The following is a 25,260-nucleotide window of genomic DNA, read 5'->3' as shown; positions in this document are numbered from 1 at the left end:
ATGCAGTCAGTAAATGTTGTGATATGTGTAAGTATGTTACTTCCTGTGAATTACCCCCATATTACTGTTCGTCACCCGGTTGTAAAGTTTTGTGCCCGGTTCTGACATGGGGACACTGAGCACGTGAGCCTCTCTTGTCCCCTGTTTATATCCAAACCCAGCCCGACACACTCAGTTATCCCCTGTGCTGTTCAGCCTCCTCTGTCCCTGCCGGTCACAGATTTACCCTCCTTTCTGCCTTCCCCTCTCTTAAGCTGTACTCAGCCCACACCCTCTGCCTCTACTTCCTTACGGTGTACATTTTTTAACCCCTTGCAGTCTGACTTCCTTTTCCACCTCTCTACTGAAACGGTTCCTTGTAAAGAGCGCATCTAACCCAGCTTGCATACAGTGGCTCTGGGATATAACAGTGAGAAGACTGATTGCATTTAGCAGGGACTTAGGTGTGGGGTGAGCTTTACGTAAAGGGGGATATTCGGGATACCATGGGGACGTATACCGAGGAGATCTCATTTAGTCGGGGCACATAGAAGGCTTCTCAGGTAGAGAGAGATTTGAGATGAAGTTTGAGGGTGGAGTTAGGTGAGAGCTAGAGAAGGGAAGGAAGACGAGAGCCTTCCAAGTGAGAACAGCGAGTCGGAAGGACTGAAGCCGAGAGCCCACAGGTTCTCAAGGCTGCAGAGGCCTGTGTGCAGCATGGTAATGAGGCGCTCTTCTCTTTTTTTATCCAGATGCCCCCCTAGAAGTATGCTGTGTATTTCCCTCACATTTGTAAGTTAATATCTAAAATTATTATTATTATTTTTAATTTTATTTACTTATTTATTTATTTATGGCTGTGTTGGGTCTTCGTTTCTGTGCGAGGGCTTTCTCTAGTTGCGGCAAGCGGGGGCCACTCTTCATCGCGGTGCGCGGGCCTCTCACTATCGTGGCCTCTCTTGTTGCGGAGCACAGGCTCCAGACGCGCAGGCTCAGTAGTTGTGGCTCACGGGCCTAGTTGCTCCGCGGCATGTGGGATCTTCCCAGACCAGGGCTCGAACCCGTGTCCCCTGCACTGGCAGGCAGATTCTCAACCACTGCGCCACCAGGGAAGCCCTAAAATTATTTTTATCATAAGTTTAATTAGTTAAAAAAGAAATAAGTTCTGATGAGTTGTAAATGAAATTTTAAAATAAAATTAATTACAGAATTAAAAAATAGTTAAAATAAACTTACAGAAATCTTTTAAGTGGACCCCATGGGTTATAAGTACCGTAGTGATTTAATACCACCATTCTCCATTTAAAAAAGATTTTTACCAGTTAGAATTTTACATTGATCCTTGGTCTCCTTGAAAACATTTTCATTCCACTTCTGCCACATAATTTTATCTTAATGGAATATATTTTATGCTTCCAAGTCTTTTATTGATCAGACTATGTCATCAGGGTCCCAAGAGTTAAAATTTCTTCTGGATTGAGCTATGACTGTTGTTAGCAATATACAATTTAATCAATGTATATCACAAAATCTGATTATTGTAAATAAAGGTAAAGTTTGATTGGAAATGCTTGTCTTAATGGTACCTTAATTGAAAGAAATTGGCGAATTATCCTTTGGTGTCCTAAAGTTATTACACCTTTCCCACCTCACTGCAGAACAGTGTGGTAAGATTGGGGGCTGGGGAGCAAGTGGGCAGGACGCTTGTGAAATGCAAGGCGGGTCTGTACTCCACGAATCTTCTCAGGCACATCAAATGGACAGATACTTTTGAATCAAGAAATCTACTTAAATGAACAGTCAGTAGCAGAGTGGTTACATGAGTACACAAAGATGACACATGAAATGTTATGCAGTAGTTAGAAAGAAAACAAGTAGACCCAAATGTACCCAAATGATCTGCACGTTAGGTGAAAAAACCAAGTTGCTGGATAATACATGCACTATTACCCCATTTCTGTAAAAAATAAAACAATATATTTCTAGATGCAAATGTCTAAAAACTGATGACAGTGGTTTTCTCAGCGGAGGGGAAGTAAGATTAGATGAAGTTCAGCTGGACTTCCTGTATTGTTTCAAGTTTTTACAAAGAAATATTGATTCAACAAATATGTATCCAGTGTTCCACATCCCACTTCATGCTGGGTGTCAGAGGTAAAGAGAGAGAACAGATAAAGGCCCTGAGGTCATGACCCTTGCGGTCTGGGGTGGGGCAGTGGGATTAATTTATTACAGAGGCAAATAAAAAAAGGAGAAAAATAAGAGATGACTTTTGCAGAAGATAACTAGAAGGTGGGATCCACGGGAGTTACTTGACCTTGGTGATAAGGAGGGGGAGGGAGGGTGAAGAATGCGTCCCCAGCTTCAGGCTTGAGTAACCGGGTGGAATTTGGTTTCATCTATGAGGGGTGGAAACAGGTTCTATGGGGCATAGAACTTCCTCAGCCCGTGCAGCGGAGAGCACTTTAAGGAAAAGAACACAAGTTTACAAATACAAAATTGGATTTGAACATGGATATTTATTTAGAATGAGAGAAATAATTTTTAAGTATATAAATTTTTACAAGCTGACATACCACAAAAATAAAATATTCAGAAAAATAACTTTTATTATGTAACTATCACAGATCAGTGATAAATATACCTTTCTTCTGATTGTGAAAACCATTTTGCATTTTCTCTACAGAAAAGTAATTGCCTTTCTAGCATGATAAATGTAAACTTGGTTTTTATCATTCATTGTCAGGATGCATGATATTCAACCTCACCCTATGACCGTAGTACATTTTCAGTAAAACTAGGTTTATTTCGTGAAGAGGGGGAGGTGCGAAGGAGAAGAATATAGTGGGAACTTGACAAACGCATCGTAAAATTCATGTAGGGAAACAACTCACAAATTTTTGAAGAGGCGGACGATTGAGCATGGCAGTCGGAGTGATGGCCATCCGAAGACGTCCGTGTGATTTCTGGAACCCGGGAATACGTTGATTTGCTTGGCAAAGGAGACTTTAGGGCACGGATGGATTTAGGATTGCCAATCGCATGACCTTACGGAGCTAATCCTGGGTCATCCAGGTGGGCGCAATGTAGTCACGAGGGGCCTTAAAAGTGGGACGGGGCAGTTACGGAGCTCAGAGCGGCGCGCTGGGAGCGGGGCTCGCCCGCCCTCGCTGGCTTCCGAGATGGAGAAGGGGGCCGGGCAGGGAAGGCAGGCTCCGGAGCCTGGAAGGGACGCGGGTGCGCGCTGTCCCCGGAGCCCCAGGAGGACACGGCCCTGCTCGGTGCCGTGCCGACTCCAGTGACACCTGCTTGGAGCTTCTGACTTCAGAACCGTAAGACACGTTGGTTTTATTTAAGTTTCTAAGTAGGTGGTGATTTTTGATAGCAACGATAGGAAGCGGGTGCACGGAGGGAGGGATTGTTCCTGCGGGTACCGCCACATAGTGTAACGCTACAGTAATAGTGTCTTGCTAGCGAGGAAGCGGACGGCTCAGCGGGGCAGAAGGAAGAGTCTAGAGACACACGTGCTGCTGTGTTTGTGTGTTTTGTATTGTCTCATGAAAGTGGCGTTTAAAATCTGAGGGAAAAGAATGAATTAGTCAAAAAATGCTAGGACCTCTGTACATTTGGGGAAAATGTTATATAAACAAACTCGACAACCTACACCCAAATAAAGGCCAGACGGGAGGGTTTAAACATAAAAATTCATCTAAAAAGTGAAAAACAGGCTTCCCCCGTGGCGCAGTGGTTAAGAATCCGCCTGCCAATGCAGGGGACTCGGGTTCGAGCCCTGGTCTGGGAAGCTCCCACATGCCGCGGAGCAACTAAGCCCGTGCGCCACAACTACTGAGCCTGTGCTCTAGAGCCTGTGAGCCACAACTACTGAGCCCGTGCGCCTAGAGCCCGTGCTCTGCAACAAGAGAAGCCACCGCAATGAGAAGCCCGCGCACGGCAACAAAGGGTAGCCCCCGCTCGCCGCAACTAGAGAAAGCCTGCACGCAGCAACGAAGGCCCAACACAGCCAAAAATAAATAAAAAATTTTTCAAAAAGTAAAAAACATACTAGAAAAAATGCAGGGTAATCGTTTTATAAATTTCACGTGGAGGGAGGAGATTTTACTTGGCATGATACTAAGACAAAGTATTGAGTCTCATGTGATCTTGGCGTCTCCACGGAGCAATCTGACAGCAGAATTGAATAAACTTGTGTCTCTCTGAATAACCACGAACGTTCACCCTGAATGCTGTGAGGTCTTAGCGTGTCTGAGGGCCTTGGAACACCCAAATTGATCCTACCTGAACTCAGGTGTGGAATGTAATTAAAGAAAGCTGTAACATGATCAGCTGTACTGTAAACTGACTACGGTTAAGTGGGAACAGAAGGGTGCTATCTGAACGTAGAAGCAAAGGGAAGCTTGTCTCGGTGTGAACGAATGGAACACTCGGGAACAAGAATACTTTCTCTTCACTAACGACTTAGAATGTAGCCCAGTACTGCCTCTATTTGTTCAGCCTCCATTGGAGCTTTCATTTATTTTTATCTGTAAAACTAAAACGAGAAGGCATTCTTGTTCTAAAAGATTTAAACACTGTTTTGAATATTGAATGAAACGAAGTTCTCACTGCTGTCTCAAATCCGACTTACTCACCTAGAGGTTATGGTTGTAATAAACACCTAGAGGCTATGGTTGTAATAAACATAACTTTATAGTTATTTTCTCGTGCTTCTGTCAGTGGATGTCTGTGCATGCCCTGCCCTGTTCCCCTCTTGAGAGCCCTAAGATTTCCATGTGGATCAGATACCCACCGCTCCCCAACAGAACTCATGTGCTTTGGGGAAAGTTGATTCCATCCACTGTCTCAGGAGAGGCCGTGATCCATGTAAGGCAGTGGTTTCTTGTTGGTTTTCTTGTTTTCATTTTGAAGTCTGGACATTGAACCCTTGAAGCTCCTGAAGACCTTTTCAGGTGGTCCAAAGTCAAAAGTATATTCACAGTGACACTGAAACATTATTTGCATTGAATTTGGAGTAATGTTGGTGGGTAAACCTGCTGGCACCTTGGCATCAAGGCAGTGATACCAAAGTGCAAGGTGGCCATGCGTTCATTGCCATGGGCTCTCGGTGAAAAACCACTCATTTCACTTAAGAATACCCTTGACAAAGCGATAAACATAAATGTATTAAATACTGACCCTTGAGTACACATCCTTTTTTTTTTTTTTTTTTAAAGGAATTCCTTTATTTTTATTTTTTATTTATTTATTTTTGGCTGTGTTGGGTCTTCGTTTCTGTGCAAGGGCTTTCTCTAGTTGCGGCAAGCGGGGGCCACTCTTCATCGCGGTGCGCGGGCCTCTCACTGTCGCGGCCTCTCTTGTTGCGGAGCACAGGCTCCAGACGCGCAGGCTCAGTAGTTGTGGCTCACGGGCCTAGTTGCTCCGCGGCATGTGGGATCTTCCCGGACCAGGGCTCGAACCTGTGTCCCCTGCATTGGCAGGCAGATTCTCAACCACTGCGCCACCAAGGAAGCCCTGAGTACACATCCTTTTAACATGTGTGAGTAAAAGGTAAGTATGCGTGAAGCATGTTTGCACCCTGATTAATGTACAGTAGTTCTCTAGAGGAAAAACATTGACTTGTGAGCTCAACTAGCTAGTTTTTTCATAGACCATAATTTTACTTGAATAACATAAGCTATGGTTATTCTGGCAGATATTTTATCAAAAATGAACAAACCGGCTCTGTCACTTCAAGGAAAAACAACTGATAGTATTGCTGATAATAAACTCGAGCTTTTCAATGAACATTAGAATTTTGGAAAACCTAGATTTGCTCTCATGAACTTGACATGTTCTCAGTAATTGGACTTCTTTAGTTCTGTGGTGATATTAATTATTGTGCTTTCAGTATTGTATGTCAACATTTAGAATATCTGCATAACTCAGTGAACCAATATTTTATAAATCAGTGCTTGGACTCTAAAAATCATGTGTGGGTAAATGGTTATTTCAAAGTGCAAGACAGACCAATGGATTTTAATGTAACAGGGTACAAAAATTTGATATGTCAAATTCCACATTGCTAACAACCTTTAAGAAATTACCAGTTCCTGAGTTTTAGTATAATACAAAATAATATTCACACTGTCTGAAGGCTATTAAACTCTTTGCCTTTTCTAATCACATATCTGATTGAGGCTGGATTTTCTTCAGATGCCTCAACCAAAAAATCATGGCAGCAGATTGAATGCAGAGAATCCAGCTGTATTCAATTAAGCCAGACATTAAAGAGATTTAACAAAAAATGTAAAACAATGCCACTCTTCTAAATTCTTTGTTTTGAATTTTTTTCCATAAATATTAACATACAATGTACTTTACTGTTCTCTAAAAGGACTTACTAAATATTTTAAACTTTTCACTTTAATTTCCAGTATAGTAAATAGCAGTAAGTATAACCTGGGTTTAAAAAAACAAGGTAAAAAACGGGTAACGGGTTCCTGAACCACTCCTCTAGGACAATCAAAGTAGCCCTACTTCTGTTTCCACAAAAAAAGTGTTTAGGGATGAACTAACCCCCTCAGCGCTTCTGAGACTCAAGTGGAGGTTATTGTGGGTTCTGGAAATGAAGCTTGTTGATTCTGCCGAAGATATTACCAGAAATGTTCCTTCCTCTCTTTGGGCTGATGAATTAATATTGGGGTGAAACTTGGAACTCTACAGCCCAGGAAGTCGGCTTCAACCTGAAGGCAGAGCTAAAAGGACACGAAGCCTTTGAAATCCTTAGGGTGTGTTTCACAGCTGATCTGATTGAATAGCCCATCTCTCAGACTTCTAGTTAACGAACAAAGAAGCCTCTATTAAAGCCAGGTTGAGGTGGGTTTCATCTCTCATCTACTCAGTCCTCCAGGCTAGAAACCTAGAGGTTATTCTGTTTCCCTGCTCCTCACCAGCTACACCCATTGGCACTGGGTCATTCATTCGTTTGCTCACTCATTCAATCAGTTACTGAGTGCTTGTTATGTACCAGGCCCTGGTCTAGGACCTGGTCATATAGGCAGATAAGGTCCCTGTCTCAATGTCAGTAGTGAGAGATGGATCCAGTTACAAGGGCAAGCAGTGAATTAAAATAGGGAGGTGTGAGAGAGAGTTGTGAAGTACCTCCTTTAAATCATAAGGTCAGGAAATGCCTCTGTACGGAGGGGACATTTAAGTTAAAACTGGAATGATGAGCAAAAGGAAGATGAGAGCATTTCAGGCTGAGGAAACAAGTGCAAAGGTCCTGAGGCAGGAAGGAAGGAGCTCAGTAAGCAGCAGTTCTAATCTACTGGTGGCTAAAATCCTCAGGCATTCTTGACTCTGCTCTACCCCACCCCGCATCCAATCCCTCAGTAAACTATTAGTGTGACCATCACAGTCACCCAGAACCCACCCCCTCTCTCCACCTCATGCAGGTGCTGTCACGTCTCACCTGTGTGAATGTCGTAGCCTCCCTATTTCCACCCTCGAGCCGCCTCCCCCTTCCCAGTCACTGTATCTTCTGCACAGCAGCTGTTGTGGATGAACTTTGTCCCCTTCAAAATCCATGTGGCGAAGTCCTAGCCGCCCCCCACCTCGGGGTGTGACTGTATTTGGAGATAAGGTCTTAAAAGTGGTGGCTGGGGTAAGGTGAGGTCCTGAGGGTGGGCTTTAATCCAGCATGACTGGCGTCCTTGCAAGAAGGGGAAATTGGGACACAGACACACAAAGGGAAGATGATGGGAAGGAACACAGGAGACGGCCATCTCCAAGCCAAGGAGAGAGGCCTGGGGCAGATCCTTCCTCAGAGCCCTCGGGGGGAACCAACCCTGCCAACATCTTGCTTTTGGATTTCTCTCCCCCAGAACTGAGGGACAGTTTCTGTTGTTCAAGCCCTCGGTCTGTGGAGCTTTGTTAGAGCAACCTGAGCGAACAAAACCAGCAGCCAAGGCCATCTTTCTGTTAATTCTCTGCTCGAGGTAGTTGACCTTAAACCACTTGGGGCTAGGGGCTCTGGGGCTCCACACCATCAAAAATCCGAGTATAACGTAAAGGTGGTTCCTCCACTACTGTAGTGTTTACCATTGAAAAAAGTCCAAGAACAAGTGGACCCTTGCAGTTCAAACCTGTGTTGTTCAAGGGTCAACTGCACTCCCATCTCGGAGTCAGATCCAAATTAAGTCCTGCCTGTGATGCTTCCCCGACCCCAGGCCTCACCAGGAAGACCCTCCCCACTGTGTGCACCACAGCTGTGCCTCGGACTCCCAGCTTCAGCTGTGCAGTGGCCGTCAGGACTGAGCCCTCCTCAAACCCAGACCCCCCAGACCCACAAATGCCCTCTCTTCTCCCATCTGGGTGACATTCTTTACTGCAGTAAGGAATGGGTTTCAGTCGATCCATGAGTTACTTTGGTCATTCTAAAGAGTCAGCCATCCTGACCTCTTGCTGTTCTAACTGTGCATTGAGCAGGACAGGCCTTCCCAGAACCTGGAATTTTCCTCCCCATATATGGACATGCTTGTCCTCTCTTTGCCAGTCTCAGTTGAATGTCACCAAAGAAACTCTCTCTTAACCACGTGTGCCCTTTTGTTATTACTTGTTTACCTTGCAACAGACATTGCGAGTTTTTCCCCAATATCCACCTCCCATTTTATAATAAGTAGATCCCTAATTTTTACCTAGGTACATGGCTGCCTAAAATAAAGACTGTTTCCCAGCTTTTCTTCCACCTAGATGGTTTGACTAGCCAGTGAAATGTAAAAGGAAGTGGCGTATGTGGGGAATAAGATGCGTTGTGTACTCTTCTTTCTTACTGGGTAAGATCGTATGTAATGGCTGGAGCATCAGCCATGTTGGCAGGCACACGTGGCATAACAATCATATGAAAATAACTTGAATTCCTGACACTATGGAACATCATACCAGCATTGGACTTATTACCTCCAGACTTCTTGAAAGCAAAAAAACCAAAACAACAAAAATCTTTTAACTTGTTTAAGCTTGTTTTAGGTTTTTGTTATTTGCAGCCAAATCTGATCCTAATATAATCCTTCTTACTCCGCTTGATATTATATTGCATTTATTTCTATGTGACACAGTATGCATTATCTGTCTCCCCCTTGCTGTAATAAGGTAGGCTCCTGGAGAGGTAGGACTTTGTGTTTTTACTTTATTCGCTACGCATTGATCAGGCTATAGAAATAATTAATAAAAAGTTGATGAATTAAAGAGGAAATCTGCACTCTCGGAAGATGTGCCATGTTTTTTCTCTAGGATTTACTGAATACCCCCAGCACACTGCCGCTATGTAGAAACATGGGGGGTGCTTTCCTACTCCATGCCCCCTTTGGCAGTGCTCCCCAGAGGCACGACTAAGTGAGACAGATCTATAAAATCAGGTTTGTACAAGGGAAGCCCTCTCTCTGGCCTCCAGTGTTGGATCCTAGGTAATGAAGCCACAGACCATCAGGTACAGATTATGAGCCAGACAAGACTAAACACTAGAGCATAGAAGTCATGAGGAATTGCCGTCATAATTGGTGCCATGGAAACCCCAAACACACATGTTGATGCTTTGGGAGAAGAACAAATGAACGTGCAGAGATATGAGTGCAGGTTGCACGCAGCTCATGTGCCCTGAAAGAAGGGGAGAGAAGAAAGGCAAGCTGCCCACTGTCTCTCCTGTGATTTCCAGCTGACTTCCAGCACCTGGCTTCATGCAATTTCCTTGATTCTTCATGATAAATTCACTTTTACCTAATCCACTCTGAGTAGGTTTGCGTTCGTTGTTTAAGAACAATCCTGCTAAGACTTCTTACATCTCTTTGGGGTACGTGCTCTTAAGGACACCTGTAAAGCTCTTCCAGTCTGGTCCCCACCTGCCTTTCTGCCAATGTTTACCATTGCTTGCCGCCTTCTAAATTAAGCTGCATTCCCACAGACCCCTTTCATGGTTTAAAACAGCCATGCTGTTTGGTATCTTAATATTTTTGCAAGCACCATTGTTTCTGCTGGAATGTTCTTCCTCTCTAATTTACCCATCCGGACCTAGCTCAAGTTTTCTTTCTGCTGAACGAGCCCCCAGACTGTAGTAAACGCCCCTTGACCTTCAACACTCCCTTGAAGGTGCCTCTATTACAGAACTTACCCTAAGTTATTGCAATTTGCCAAAATACCCATTGGTGCTTCTCTTACCCGAGGAGGTGCTTTTGAAGCCATCTCTTCCTCCTCTTTGTGGCCTCCGCCCAGACCATCGTCCCTGTGTCAGATGCTCAGTCCTTCACTCAACCGTTTTAAGCCTGTCTGTGATCAGCCTTTGCCTACTGAAAATGCCTCTCCGCACTCCACCGCTCTAGTTCCCCAGACGTCCTTGAGTTTCCGTCTGTGGGTTTGGCTCATCCACTCTTTGCTCATGGCCCCCAAATCCACAGATTACTTCTCCCGAGCTACAAACATTTTTTAAAAAATCTGCTCTCTTGGACTTCCCTGGTAGCCCAGTGGTTAAGAATCCGCCTGCCAGTGCAGGAGACACGGGTTCGAGCCCTGGTCCGGGAAGATCCCACATGCCGCGGAGCAACTAAGCCCATGAGCCACAACTACTGAGCCTGTGCTCTAGAGCCTGCGAGCCACAACTACTGAAGCCTTTGTGCCACAACTACTGAGCCCGCGCGCCTAGAGCCCATGCTCTGCAACAAGAGAAGCCACCGCTATGAGAAGGCCGCGCACCGCAACGAGGAGAAGCCCCCGCTCGCCGCAACTAGAGAAAGCCCTCGTGCAGCAACGAAGACCCAACGCAACCAAAAATAAATTTTTTTTAAAAATCTGCTTTCTTGACATCCGAGCCTAAAAATTCTACAAGAATTTTAAATGTTCTTAGCAGAAAGTATCTCCAACACCACCACCCCACTCTTTTCCCTGAATCCTCTCAGTTTGCTGCTAGAAGACTTGACGTCACCCTTCCATCTTCCCTCAGCTTCGTCCGTGCACACCCTACCCTATATGTTATCCAGCTGGCTGGCGGGCTTCCTTTATTCCAGTTCCTTTTTTAAGAGATGCCTTTTGACTTCTCCTGTCTTCTGGTAGCAGGGACTTTGCTGAGCCCTTGACCTCCTCCCGTCGGGACCGCTGTGCTGCTGCCCTGCTTCAAATCTTTCCCACGTTGCTGCCAGGGCCACCTCGCTAAAACAGTCTGATCTCACTCTTCCCCTCTGGAAAGCCTTCAGTGACTCCTCTTTTCCAAGGTGAAAATCACACTCTTCACGGGCTCCTAGGCCTTTCGCAGTCTGGCCCCGCTTGCTCTGCAGCTGTACCAAGCACCATGTAAGTCGCTGGCTCCACACCCAAGCGCTGGCCTGACTTACGGCCACCTTCCAGCTGCCCTGCTAGCAGCAACCCTTCTGCAGACACTAACGTCCGGCCACCTGTTTCTCCTGGACCCCGTTTCAGATATGACTCATGCTTTTGGCGGGACGCTGCAGTCGTGACTTTTCTAATTTTGTCTGTTAGTGAAATATTTAAACTTGACATATGGTGATAACTTGTTTTCATTCGTTGTGTGTGCATTTTGGTCTGTTACAAATAAACTCTGTGGCAACTTACAATGATGCCTGTAGAACAGAACAAGTAATAAAATGAGAACACTGAGGAGAGGTGGGTACCTGATAGCAAGATGAGGTTGGTGCCCTGCAGACCTCTTCGTGATGAGACGACAGCTTTATCCTGAAGTAGGCTCTCAGCTTTTGGAGCCAAGAGTACAGAGAAGTACAAGTCATCTTTACATTTAACACTACAGAATGACAATAATAAATATGTAATAAGTAACACAGCAACAATTGCCCTTGACATACACAGTTTGTGGTCACCATGCACAGCACAGGATGGTGACTGAGTAGAAGGTTCTTTAATGGTCTTGCCAAATCCAGGTATACAGTAAGTCCCCTACAGAGGAACCTTCAAGCTGCAAACTTTCAAAGATGCAAACGTGCGTGCTAGCCCCTGTATATCAGCTGTTGTACTGTACTACTGTACTTTTCAAGGTACTGTGCTGTTAGATTAAAAGTGTTTTCTTTATTTTTTGTTTGTTTTTTATGTATTATTTGTGTGAAAAGTATTATAAACCTACCACAGTACCGTATTATATAGCCAATTGTGTTAGTTGGGTACCTAGGTTAACTTTGTTGGACTTATAAACAAATTGGACTTATGAACACCCTCTCAGAACGGAACTCGTTTGTATGTAGGGGAGTTACTGTAAGTAGGCATCTGAGCCAGCTGAACTGTGATTTACACATCGATAAGGTAGACAACCATTTTTCTTCTCCCACACCCCAGAAGAGGAAACACACACACACACACACACACACACACACACACACACACACACACAAGCAGCTGCAGTAACAATTGCTGGCATCTACTGATAGGCTTGGAAACATTATTTTTGGGTTAGAGGTAGTAGCAGAGATCCCTGATATCAGTTCTCTTCTTTGTAGAAAGAATCCAGAGTCAATCTGGGAAGATTGCCATGCAGCTAGATGACTGCCTTTCCTAACTTCCACTTGTAGCCAAGTGTGGCCACGTTGACTACATTTTGGTCAATGAGACATAAGCATAGTTGTTGTGAGACCGCTGGGAAATGGCCTTAGAAAAAAAGGGGTGTTTCCCTTCTCTCCCACTTATCTCTTCTGGGTGGTGGAATGAAAAAGTGATGGCTGGAGCTTGAAGAGCTACTTTGGGCCATGTGGCAGAGGAGTAAGATGGAAAGAGCTGGGATCTTGGAGCTTCTAGGGCCATTGCTGAGTGTGAGTGTGTATGAGAATTATAGCTAAAGCTAATCCTAACTGAGAGAAAGAGGATGTTGTTTGGAAGCTGGAGTCCATGGCCCCCAGTGGGTGACTGTGAAAGATAAAGGTCAATGGAGGGGGATGATTTGACATCTGTTTCCCACCTGGCACCTTGGAGGAGGTTGAGTCCTCAAAGTTAGAATTCTCTCAGAAACTAGAAGAACCTTTTTAGTGAGAGACTTTATAAAAGTTTGGGCTAAATCAGAGGTCTTTTGGTTCCTGAGAGCTGGTGTCACACATCTAGGGGAGAACCGTTCTCTGCATCCTCAGAACTATTAGATGGAGAGAGGCCAGAGCGAGTACCCTTCACACAGATGTTATTGCTCTCCTGCTGGGGACATTCTTATTCTACGGATCAGTAGTTCTTTCTTTTTAATTGTGGTGTAGTAATTTATTATATGCATAGACTGCAATTTATTTACCTATTGTGTGGATGGGCATTTGTATTGAGTCCAGATTTGAACTGTCATGAATACAGTTGAACAGTCTTATACTTGCCCTCTGGTGGACATATACAATACCATTTTGTTCATTGTTTTCTGGCTGTTCTATAATTCCTTTGTTCCTTTCTTCTCTTGCTCTCTTTGTGATTTGATGATTTTCTGTAGTGGTATGCTTAGATTCCTTTCTGTTCAGCTTTTGTGTATCTATTACGGATTTTTGTTTTGTGGTTACCATGAGGCTTATATAAAATATCGTATATCTATGATAGTATATTTTCAGCTAACAACCTAAGTTTGAATGCATACAAAAGCTCTACATTTTTACTCTAATCCATTTTCTTTTTGATATCACAATTTACATCTTATTATATTGTGTATCCCTTAACAAGTTGTTTATAGTTATTTTTAAGACATTTTTGTCTTTTAACTTTTATTCTCACTTTGAGTAATTTACCCACTACCATTAAAACATTAGAGTATTCTGAATTTAACTATACATTTACCTTTACCTGTGAGATTTATACGTTCATAGTAATTGGCACCTTTAATTGCAGCTTGAAGAAATCCATTTAACATTTCTTGTAAGGCAGGTCTAATGGTAATGAATTCCTTCAGCTTTTGCTGTTCTGGAAAACACTTTATCTCTCCATTTCTGAAGGACAGTTTTGCCAGGTGGAGTATTCTTGATTGGCAATATTTTTCTTTCAGCACTTTAAATACATCATGCTACTCACTTCTTTTTTTTTTAGATTTTTTTTTAATTATTAGCACCTTATTATTTATTTTATTTTATTTTGGCTGTGTTGGGTCTTTGTTTCTGTGTGAGGGCTTCCTCTAGTTGCAGCAAGCGGGGGCCACTCTTCATCGCGGTGCGCGGGCCTCTCACTGTCATGGCCTCTCTTGTTGCGGAGCACAGGCTCCAGACGCGCAGGCTCAGTAGTTGTGGCTCACGGGCCTAGTTGCTCCGCGGCATGTGGGATCTTCCCAGACCAGGGCTCGAACCCGTGTTCTCTGCATTAGCAGGCAGATTCTCAACCACTGCACCACCAGGGAAGCCCAACTCACTTCTGGCCTGCAAAATTTCTCCTGAAAAATCTGCTGATGGTCTTATGGAGGTCCCCTTATATGTAACAAGTTTTCCTGCTTTTAAGATTTTTCTCCTTGTCTTTAACTTTTGACATTTTAATTATAATGTGTCTCAGTATGAGTCTCTTTGGATTCATCTTCTTTGGAACTCTAGAATTCCTGGATGTAGATGTCTGTTTCTTTTCCCAGTTTAGAGAAGTTTTCAGCCATTATTTCTCAGAATAATCTTTCTATCCCTTTCTCTCTTCTCTTCTGGTATCTCTGCAATGCAAATGTGGGTGCCCTTGCTGAAGTCCTGTAAGACTAAGCTGTCTTCATTGTTTTTCTTTTTTTTTTGTTTTTGCTCTTTGGACAAATTCTACTGCCCTCTCTTGGAGTTTGCTGATCCTTCCTTTGCTTCATCTATTCTGCTATTAAACCCCTCTGTGGAATTTTTCAGTTCAGTTATTGAATGCTTCAATTCTGTGATTTCTGTTTGGTACTTGTATTTTCTATCTCTTTGTTGAAATTCTCACTTTGTTCATGCATTTTTTTCCCTCCTGACCTCGGTGAGGACAATAATTTTGAACTGCTTACCAGGTAAATGACTTATCTGTTTCACTAAGGTCTGTGCTGGAGTTTTATCTTTTTGTTTGGAACATAGTCCCCTGCTTCTTCATCCTTCTCGACCATCTGTTTTAGTTTCTGTGCGTTAGATAAACAGCCACCTGTCTCAGTCTTGAGGGAGTGGTCTTGTGTAAGAAATGAAACTTATCCTTCCTCCCAACCCTACCTCTTGATTCCTTCATACCTGTGTGAGTGACCAAGCTTTCTTCTTTGTGTTTGGGGGCACGAGGGGAGAGGGGGTTGTTTGTTTCTTGTTTCTGGCTCCCAGTAGTTGAGGGTTTTCGAAGAACAGTAAGCGTCCCAAAGGAGAAGCCAGACCCTCAAGCAGCAGCTTTTAAAGAATGCAGATAGACCTCTTTAAGGGAAAGACCGGGAAGTGGGCCTTTCCGTCTCCTCCCTTTGGACTGAGCCCTGGGGAATACCCAGTTAAGAACTGCTTTGTCATTTGTTACAGTCCTGTGGGACTGTGGGAATGTAAACTCTCTTGGCCACGACAGCCAGGGGGCGTGACCACAGGGTGGCAGCTGCAAAAGCCAGGGCATCAGACATGTGCAAAAGCTCCTTTCAGGGAGACACTGGTGACCTGGATTCAGGAGAAGGAGAGTGGCAAGGTGGTGCCGTCAGCCTTGCTGGTCTGCAGAGAAGGTCCCAGTCAGCCCCTACATGTGTGTTAAATAGAAGCTGGACCATCAGACTGCGGCTTTTAAGATACATAAATAGGCCTAGATCATGGAAAGACCGTGAGATGGACGTGCCAGTCTGCGGCCTCTGTGCTGAGATTTGGGAGGATCACCACTGAGTCCTGCGAGCCCATTGGTTTCCTATACATTGTGGGTCTCGTGGATGCAAGCCCCGTTGGCCTTCAGAGCTAGGTATTTGGGGACTTGTCCCTTGGGTGGAAATTTAAAAGCTGGGGTGCTAAATTTTGAGTTCAGACTGAACCCACACTCCTCCTTGGATGGGACTTGAACCCAGCCGCACCTCGGATTGGGTCTTGAACCCACCATCCCTGACTTAGGAGGGGACTCAAAACCACTGTCTTTTAATTAAAACCACTCACCTGGTCTGAAACCGCAGAACTCAACTCAGGACTTAATGAAGCCCAGGTTCTTCTGTCTCAGTGCAGAAAGAATTCACCGAGAGGCCAATTGACAGGCAAAAGAAGTGATTTATTAGTATAGGATGCTTGTGAGAGATACAAGCGGGCACTGGAACCTACCATCCTGAGAACTTAGTGGGCTACAGTTTTATAATCAAAGGAAAAGTGGGGAGGGGAAAGAGACCACCTTCTTCCTTGTTCTTTGAGTCTTCCATCATTAACTCTTCCTACACGTTGGGTGGGGGAGTTTTTGACCCTATATGGCCCAACCGGGACTGTCATGGTGCTATGGAAATAAGCAAAAAGGTGGTAACATATACTAAAATATGGTACATCATCTCAGGTCTCAGTATAATGTCACCTTTCCCCTCTATTTTTATTTTTAGTGTGCATAGAGTGACCTCAACCAGCAGGGGGCAGGTGTCATTGCCGTGATTTACAGTTTTGTTGTTAGTTTTGTTGTTAAGCAGGCCTGCTTTCTTGAGTGATCATTAACTTACAGGGGTCTCCCAGAGTTCCCTCTCTACTTATGATCCCCTCATGGGATTAAGTATTTAATCACCTACTTTGTCCCTTTACTCCGTCCCTCTCAGAGCCCTTCACTCTTCAGAGAGGAGCTGGGAGTTGTGAGTTCCTCCCGAATATATGTCACTGTGCCAGGGGATTTCTGGACTTCTTTCAGAGGAAATTCTTTTCATCTGTAGGAAGTGAGTTCAGGAGTCTCCTATGTGACCATCTTGAACCAGAATCCACCTATGTTTAATTTTTCAAGGAAACTCCATATTGTCTTCCCTAGTGGCTGTACCAATTTACATCCCCCAAAACAGTGCACGAGGGTTCCCTTTTCTCCACATCCTTACTAGCGTTTTGTTATGTTTTACCTTTTTAAAGATAGTCACTCATGGAAGTTCCCTGGCGGTCCAGTGGTTAGGACTCTGCGCTTCCACTGAGGGGGCGCAGGTTGGATTCCTGGTTGGGAAACTGAGATCCTGCACGCCGTGTGGTGAAGCCAAAAATGAAAACAAAAAATATAGTCATTCAGCAGGTCGCAGGTGATGTCTCATTCTGGTTTTGATTTGGAGACTTTAGGAATATGAATATATATATGCATATGTATATAAAATTATTTTATCAAATACAGAAAACTTAAATTATTTCTTTCCAATTCTTATGCCTTTCATTATTCTTTATTTTTTACCTCATTACTCTGGGTAGGACTTTCGGTACCATGATGAACAGGAGTGCTAGGGGTGAGCATAATTGCTGTGTTCCTGATCTTAGGGGAAAAGCTTTCAGCTTTCCATTGAGTATGGTGTTAGCTATGGGTTGTCATGTATGGTTTTATTATGTCGAGGTTCATTCCCTCAATACCCACTTGTTGAGACTTGTGTTATTATAAACGTATGTTGAATTTTGTCAAATGATTTTCTGCATCTATTAAAATGATTGTATGATTTTTTTTCTGGTGCACAACAGTGATTTGGTATCTCTGTACATTACAAAATGATCACCACAATAAATCTAGTTACCATCTGTCACCACACAGACATATTACATTATCATTGACTGTATCCTATTACACCCCCACGACTCGTTTATTTTGTATCTCTAATCTCCCTCACTTATTTCATTCATCTCCCCTCTGGCAGCCGCCTATTTGGTCTATATATCTATGAGTCTGTTTCTGTTTTGTTATGTTTGTTTACTTGTTTTTCTAGATTCCACTTGTAAGTGAAATCATACAGTATTTGTCTTTCTCTGACTTATTTCACTTAACATAATACCATCGAGATCCAGCCATGTTGTTGCAAATGGCTTTTTATGGCTGAGTAATATCCCATTGTATATACATAAATATATATATCACATCTTCTTTATCCATTCATCTGCTGATGGACACTTCAGATGGTTTCCATATCTTGGCTATCGTAAATAATGCTGCAATGAGCCTAACGGTGCATGTACCTTTTCAAATTAGTGTTTGTGATTTTTTTCAGAAAAATACCCAGGAGTGGAATTGCTGGATCATATGGTAGTTCTATTTTTAATTTTTTAAGGAGCCTCCCTACTGTTTTCCATAGTGACTGCACCAATTTTACATTAATTTTGTAAATCATATTGATCGTATAATTTTTATCCTTCATTTTTTTAATGAAGTTGTATATCACCTTGATTTCACAGATATTGAACCATCATTGTATTCCTTGAGTAAATTACACTGACCATGGTGTATGATCCTTTTAATGTATTGTTGAGTTTGGTAATATTTTGTTGAGGATTTTACCAACGATGTTTATCAGGGATACTGGCCTGTAATTTGCTAGTGTCATCCTTGTCTGGTTTTGATATCAGGGTGATGCTGGCCTTGAAGATGAGTTTAGAAGTGTTCCCTCCTCTTCCATTTTTTGGATGAGTTTTAGAGGATTGATTGGTATTAATCCTCCTTTTAATGTTTGGTAGAATTCACCAGTAAAGGCTGAACTTTGTTTGGAGGTTTTGTTACTGATTCAATCTCCTTACCAGTAATCTTCCTGTTCATATTTTATATTTCTTTCTAATTCAGTCTTGGTAAGTCATATGTTTCTAGGAATTTTCCCATTTCTTCTAAATATCACATTTGTTGGCGTATAATGCTTTTTATAGTAGTCTCTTAATCTTTCGCATTTTTATGTTATCAACAGTAACATCTCCTCTCTCAGGTCCATGTTTTTCATTTAAGTCCTCTCTATTTTTCTTGATGAGTCCAGCTACTCATTTGTCAATTTTATCTTTTCAAGGAACCAGTTCTCAGTTTCATTGATCTTTTCTATTGTCTTTTAAAACACTGCTTTAATTATTTCCTCTCTGATCTTTGTTATTTCCTTCCTAATAACTTTGGGCTTTGTTTAATCTTCTTTTTGCCTTGTTCCTGAGGTATAAAGTTAATTTCAAATTGTTTCTTGACGTAGGTATTTTTGCTATGAACTTCCATCTTAGAACTTGTTTTGTTGCATCACAAAAGTTTTGAAATGCTGTATTTCTAATTTCATTTGTCCCAAGGTATTTTTTTTATTCTTTTGATTTCTTCTTAGACCCATTGATTTTTCAGGAGCTTGTTGTATAATCACATATTGTGAATTTTCCTGTTTCTTTCTGTAATTGATTTCTAGTTTTATACCATTGTAGTTAGACAAGATGCTTGATATGATATGTCTTCTTAAATGTATTAAGACTGGCTTGTCTCCAAACATATGATCTATCCTGGAGAATGTTCTGTGTACACTTGAGAAGAATGTGTATGCTGCTTTTGGATGGACTGTTCTGTATCTATCTGTTAAGTCTAGTCTACTGTGTCATTTAAGGCTAATGTTTCCTTATTCTGTGTGAATAATCTATCCACTGATGAAAGTGGGGCATTAAACTCACCTACTATTATTGTGTTGCTGTCTGTTTCTCCCTTCTGGTCTGTTAATATTTGCTTTATATATTTAGATGCTCCTCTGCTGGGTGCCTAAGTATTTACAGTTATATCCTCTTGTTGGATTGACCCTTGTATTATTTTGTAATGCCCTTCTTTGTCTCTTATTACAGTCTTTATTTGAAAGTCTATTTTGTCTGATATAAGTATAGCTACTCCAGCTTTCTTTTGGTTTCCATTTGAATGGAATGTCTTTTTCTGTCCCTTCACTTTCAGTTTGTGTGTGTTCTTACATCTGAAGTGAGTCTCTTGTAGGCAGCATAGAGTCTTGTTTTTTATTTTTAATCCATTCAGCCACTCTATGTCTATTAGAATTTAGTACATTTACATTTAAAGTAATTATTCATAGTTATGTACTGATTACCATTTTTATTGTTTTCTGGCTGTTTTGTGGTTTCTCTCTGTTCCTTTCTTCTCTTGCTCTCTTTCTTTGTGATTTGATCATTTTCTTTAGTGGCATGCTTAAATTCCTTTATCTTTTGTGTATCTACGTTGGTTTTGGTTTGTGGTAGCCATGAGGCTTACATATAACAATGTATATTTTAAGTTGATAATAACTTAAGTTTTAATGTTCTGTAAAGCTCTATATTTTTACTCGCTCCCCCCTTTTGTTTATGTCACAGTTTGTCTTTTTATCCTGTTTATCCAATAACAAATTATTGTAGTTATAGTTATTTTTACTACTTTTGTCTTTTAATCTTCATACTAGCTTTATAAATCATTAATTTACCACCTTTACTACATTAGATTATTCTGACATTTACTATACTTACCTTTACCAGTGAGATTTATAATTTCATATGTTTTCCTCTTACTAATTAGCACCCTTTCCATTCAACTTGAAGTCCCTTTAACTTCTAAGGCTGGTCCTAGTGGTGGTGAACTCCTTTAGCTTTTGCTTGACTGGAAAACTTGCTGTCTCCTTCAATTCTGAATAAGTTCTTCAGACAGAGCATTCTTTCTTTGTGTTTTTTTCCTTTTGGCAGGTTAAACATACTGTGCCACTCCCTTCTGGCCTGCAGAGTTTATTTTATAAAACCTGCTGATAGTCCTATGGGGCGTTCTATTGTACATGACAAGCTGTTGTTTTCTTGGTTCCCTCTTTGACTTTCACTTTGGTATTTTAGTTTTAATGTGTCTTGGCGTGGGTCTCTTTGGGTTTATCTTATTTGAATTCCATGGGCTTCCTTGATCTGGATGCATGTTTCCTTTTCCAGGTTAGGAAAGTTTTCACCAACTATATTTTCAAATAAGTTTTCTGCCCGTTCTCTCTTCTCCTTGTGGGATCCCTGCAATGCTAACGTTGATCCACTTGATGTTGTCTCAGAAGTCCTCTAAGCCATCTTCACTTTTTTTCATTCTTCTTTTTGCTGCTCTGAGTTGCACTGCTCTTTGAGTTCACTGATCATTTTTTCTGCCTCATGTAGTTTGCTGTTAAACCCCTCTAGTGTATTTTTCAGTGCAGTTATTGTGTTCTTCAGCTCTTTGACATCTATTTGGTACTTTCTTATATTTTCTCTCTCTTTGCTGAAGTTCTCACGGTGTTCATCCATTCTTCTCCTGAGTTTGGTGAGCACCTCTGTGACCATTACTTTGAACTCTTTATCAGGTAAATTACTTCTCTCCATTTCATTAAGGTTTTTTTTTTTTTTTAGTGAGATTTTATTATGTTCTTTTGCTTGGAACACACCCTGTGTTTCTTCATTTTTTCTTGACTCTCTGTTCTGGTTTCTGTGCATTAGATAAAACAGCTCCCTTTCCCAGTCTTGCAGGAGTGGCTTCATATAGATGATACACCTTATTGTTCAACACTACCCTCACACTTGGTTGTCTCTCAAACCTTTGGAGTGTCCAACATTCTTTTATTTCTAATGGTTCGCTCTATTTTATTTTTATTTGAGGTTATGCCAAGACCTGTCAGTGTCCCAGGATCTCAGTCAGGACCTAGATTCAGGCTGATTGTAAGCCAGACCCTCTGGCAGCAGTTCTTTAAATATGCAATATATACAGTACTATGGGACCACAACTCTGGCCACCAGTGCCAGATGAACTAGAAGTGTCCCCTGGGCAGCAGTTACAAAAGTCAGGGCTCTGGTCTGGGGGTAACAATGAGCTGTAGTGAGAGAGACTGCACAGATGGCATGCACTGGTCTACATCCCCTGAAAGCACATCTGCAGTCCCCTAGATGTGTGCTAAACTGGAAGCCTGCCCCATATTCAGAAGCTCCAAGATAAGCAAATAGGCCTCTTTTAAAGAGAGACCAAGGATGTGTTTCAGTCTTGTTTTTATACAGTGCCGTGGTGGTGGTAGCATGCCAAGAACTATCTTTCAGGTTGTTACAGTCCCATGGGACCCAGGATCACAAGGCTCCCTGGCCACCGGTGCCAAAATATGCTGGGGCATCCTTGGGTAGCAGCTGCAAAGACTGAGGCACCACATGTAAAAGCCAGGGCACCATATTAGTGTAAATGCTTCTCTTTAGGAGATATTAGTATTCTGTTGCACAGCAGAGATAGTGTGAAGATAGAACCTGGTCTCTGGGAAGGATTATAGTTAGATGTGTTTAATTAATTTAATTAATGCATCTATGATGATAAGCTAATGATCTTCCACAGAAAGACTGAGCTCCTGGGTCTGTTCACTCCTGCCGTGCCACAGAAGTGGTAGCCTTTAAAGAATCCTTTCTCTGTTGGTTACAGCTCTGTGGGACCCCTGAGTGTAAGCCCCGTTGACAAATCAGAGCCAGGCAAAATAGAGATGTCCCGTGGTGGCAGCTGCAAAAACAAGGCACCAGGCGTAAAACCAGCCCACCAGATTCATGTAAAAGGTCCCCTCTGGGAGTAACTGGTGCTCTGGAGTGCAACAGAGCAAGAGTGCAAAGATGGTACCCACTGGGTGTGGAGCAAGGCAGAGGGTGAGCAACAAGATGGCATCTGCTGGGAAACAAAAATGAAAAAAAGAAAAAAGGCCTCCACCAGCTAGTGCATGATGGAGGGTGATTGTGAAGATGTTGCCCACTGGCTGGAGCAAGTCCAAGAAAGAGTGTAGAGATGGTGCCCCCAGGAAAGAAGACAATGGCACCCACAGCTATAGCAAGGCAGAGGGAGAGCCAGAGATGGTGCCCGAGTCCTCTGTCACCAGGCAGCCCCCAAGGGTATGTCAGGTCAGAAGCTGGCTCTGGGCTGATGCTCCAAGACAAGCAGATAGGTCTCCCCAACACAAAGTCTGGGCCACCCCTCGATCAGCCACTTCCACCCTGGGCCCTAGGGCACATGAGTCCAGGTGTGTATGCCCTTTAAGAGCTGTTTCTCAGGTTGTCTATAGCCTTGTTGGGGACACAAGCCCCACTGGTTTTGAAAGCTAGATGTTTTGGGGGCTTGCCTCTCAGGGGCAGGTCTTAAAAGTTGGAGTGCTGATGTGGGGTTTAAACCCTTCACTCCTCAGGGATTGCTGAGTTCCCTCCTGACCGTGGGTTTCGGTTCTGGAGGTGGGGCTTTATGGCGAGATCGTGTCCCAGCCCCTCTCACCTGCTTCAGGGTGGGCTGTCTCATTTGTCCAGTGTGTAGGAGTCACTCAGCCAGGTGTTAGGCTTTTTCAGAGGAAGTTGTTCAATATGTAGCCATAGATTTTGTGTTTGTGAGAGGGAGTGAGTTCAGAATCCTCTTACGTCACCATCTTGAACTGGAACTGTCCGGATGATCTTTTTACATGGAGATAATAAGGTGTTCTACTGGCTTTGTGGATTTGAATGTCCAGTTCCTTCCCCAGGTTTGGGAAGTTCTCAGCTATTATTTCTTTAAATAAACTCTGTGCCCTCTTCTCCTTCTGGTACATCAATTATTCTTAGATTTGCTTTTCTGATTGAATCCCATCACTCTCATAGGGTTTCTTCACTTTTAAAAAAACCTTAGTTCTCTTTTCTCTTTCAACTGAATCATTTCTAAATTCACATCCTCCAAGTCTCTTATTCTTTTTTCCATCTGATCTGCCCTATTACATATGCTCTCTAATGAATTCTTCTTCTCATTCATTGATTTCTTCGGCTCCAGAATTTGTTGGTTTATTTTTATAATTTTAATGTCTTTGGTAAAGAACTCCTTCTGTACATTTATTTTTGAGTTCATTGAATTGCATTTCTGAGTTTCTTGTAGCTTGTTGCATTTCTTTATGATAGCTATTTTGAATCTTTATCTGTTAGATCTCAACGTTCTGTGCCTTTGAGTTCAGTTGCTGTAGAATTATTTTCTTTTTATGATGCCATAATACCATGATTTTTCAAAATGTTTGATGAAATGTGCCTTTGCCTTCACATTTGATGTAGCAAACACTTTTCTTCATTAAGGAATTATTTGTTTACTTTGGCTCTTGCAGTTCAGCACTCTGGCACTATATGTATCTAGTGTGTGTGTGGTATCCAGAAGGTTCCATAGGCTTTCTTCACTCTTTTTTTCTTTTTGCTCTTCTGACTGAATAATTTTACATGACATATATTAATATTTGAGTTTGATTCTTTTTTCTGCTTGGTTGAATCTTCTTTTGAAGCTCTCTGTTGAATTCTTCAGTCATTGACTTCTTCAGGTCTATAATTTCTCATTTTGTTTCTGTTTCATTGTTGAACTTCTCATTTTGTTCATGCATTGTTTAATTTCTTTTATTTGTGTGTCTCTGTGTTCTTGTATTTTACTACACTACGAAGATTATTTTGAGTTCTTAGGCAGTTCATAGATCTCAATTTCTTCAGGGTCAGTTATGGGAGCTTTGTTAGTTTCACTTGGTGGCGTCATCTTCACCTGATTTTGTGTGTGTGTGATTCTTGATTCCTTACATTGGTATCTAAGCATCTGAGTTAAGCAGTCTCCTCTTCCAGACTTCGCAGGTTCACTTTGGCAGAGACAGTTCTTCACCAGTCCACTCTGCTTGGGTTTTTGAATGGGGCAGCTGGCAGCGTCCTCGGGCACATGACGTGTGCTGTTGGGACCTATTTTTAGGTGAAGCTGCTGCCTGAGCTCTGAGGTCTGGGGGCCAGGGTGGGTGGGGCTGACTGAGAACCGGTAGATAGCACTGCTGGCTTGGTTCCCTGCCCACACACAGGATGTGGATGGGCCCTGCAGTTGTCTGGATTCTCTGGTCAGGCTTCCCAGTTGGGTGGGTATGAATTAGCCTCACCGTCTGGGGAAGGGTGGTAGAATGGGCCCCAAGGCCAGCATGGCTCATTGTTTGGGGACTCAGATCCGGCAGACCTGCACACTGAGTTGCCTGGCTGGCTGGGGCTACCGACTTTGCTCTGCAGACAGACAGAGCTGCTGGCTGGTCTCTCTGCTCATTTGCCACTTTAAGTGGGGCTGAAGGAGGGGCTGCTCAGCTTCCTGGGTGCACTGGTTAGGTTTCCTCATCAGGCAGGTCTGGGGACGGCAGCAAGCAATAAGTTGGGCTATGAATGAGCTTTCCTGCCTGGGGTGGGCTGGCAGAACAGGCCCCAAGACGGCAATGGCAATGAACATGCTCCAAGGCTGGCAGTGCTCATTGTTTAAAGTCTCAAAGCAGGCAGAACTGTGCACTGAGTTCCCTTGCCAGACAGGGCCACCGTCCTGGCTTTGCTGCTGGCCGGGCTCTCAGCTTGAGTACGCTGGGTTACGCAGCTTCTCAGGTGCTCCAACCAGGCTTCCTGGTCGTGTGGGACAGGGAGTGTATACTTAGCAGTAGATGGGGCTATGAATTAAGTTTCCCTACCT

The 25,260-nt window shown here is 42.9% G+C and overlaps 1 protein-coding gene and 1 long non-coding RNA gene across 3 annotated transcripts in view; one reads left to right on the top strand and one right to left on the bottom strand.

Moving 5' to 3' along the window:
• Positions 1-729: 729 nt before the first annotated feature.
• LOC309619777 overlaps positions 730-25,260 on the top strand; it is a 160,461-nt gene continuing 135,930 nt past the window's right edge. Inside the window, exon 1 of the long non-coding RNA XR_014239218.1 lies at positions 730-771. This is a non-coding gene — a long non-coding RNA (uncharacterized lncRNA). The remainder of the gene's footprint in view (positions 772-25,260) is intronic.
• Positions 762-25,260, bottom strand: part of MCPH1 (microcephalin 1) — a 345,817-nt gene continuing 321,318 nt past the window's right edge. For both annotated transcript variants that reach the window (XM_082375225.1, XM_082375224.1), the window contains one exon: positions 762-2,442. In XM_082375225.1, coding sequence (XP_082231351.1) covers positions 2,401-2,442 — 42 coding nt within the window. In that variant the 3' untranslated portion in view covers positions 762-2,400. The remainder of the gene's footprint in view (positions 2,443-25,260) is intronic.

Source organism: Balaenoptera borealis (assembly GCF_965194805.1).
Source record: "Balaenoptera borealis genome assembly, chromosome: 21".
In the NCBI taxonomy this organism is placed as follows: Eukaryota; Metazoa; Chordata; class Mammalia; order Artiodactyla; family Balaenopteridae; genus Balaenoptera; species Balaenoptera borealis.
Note: the sequence above shows the minus strand (reverse complement) of the source record. Positions and strands in the feature narration are given on the sequence as shown.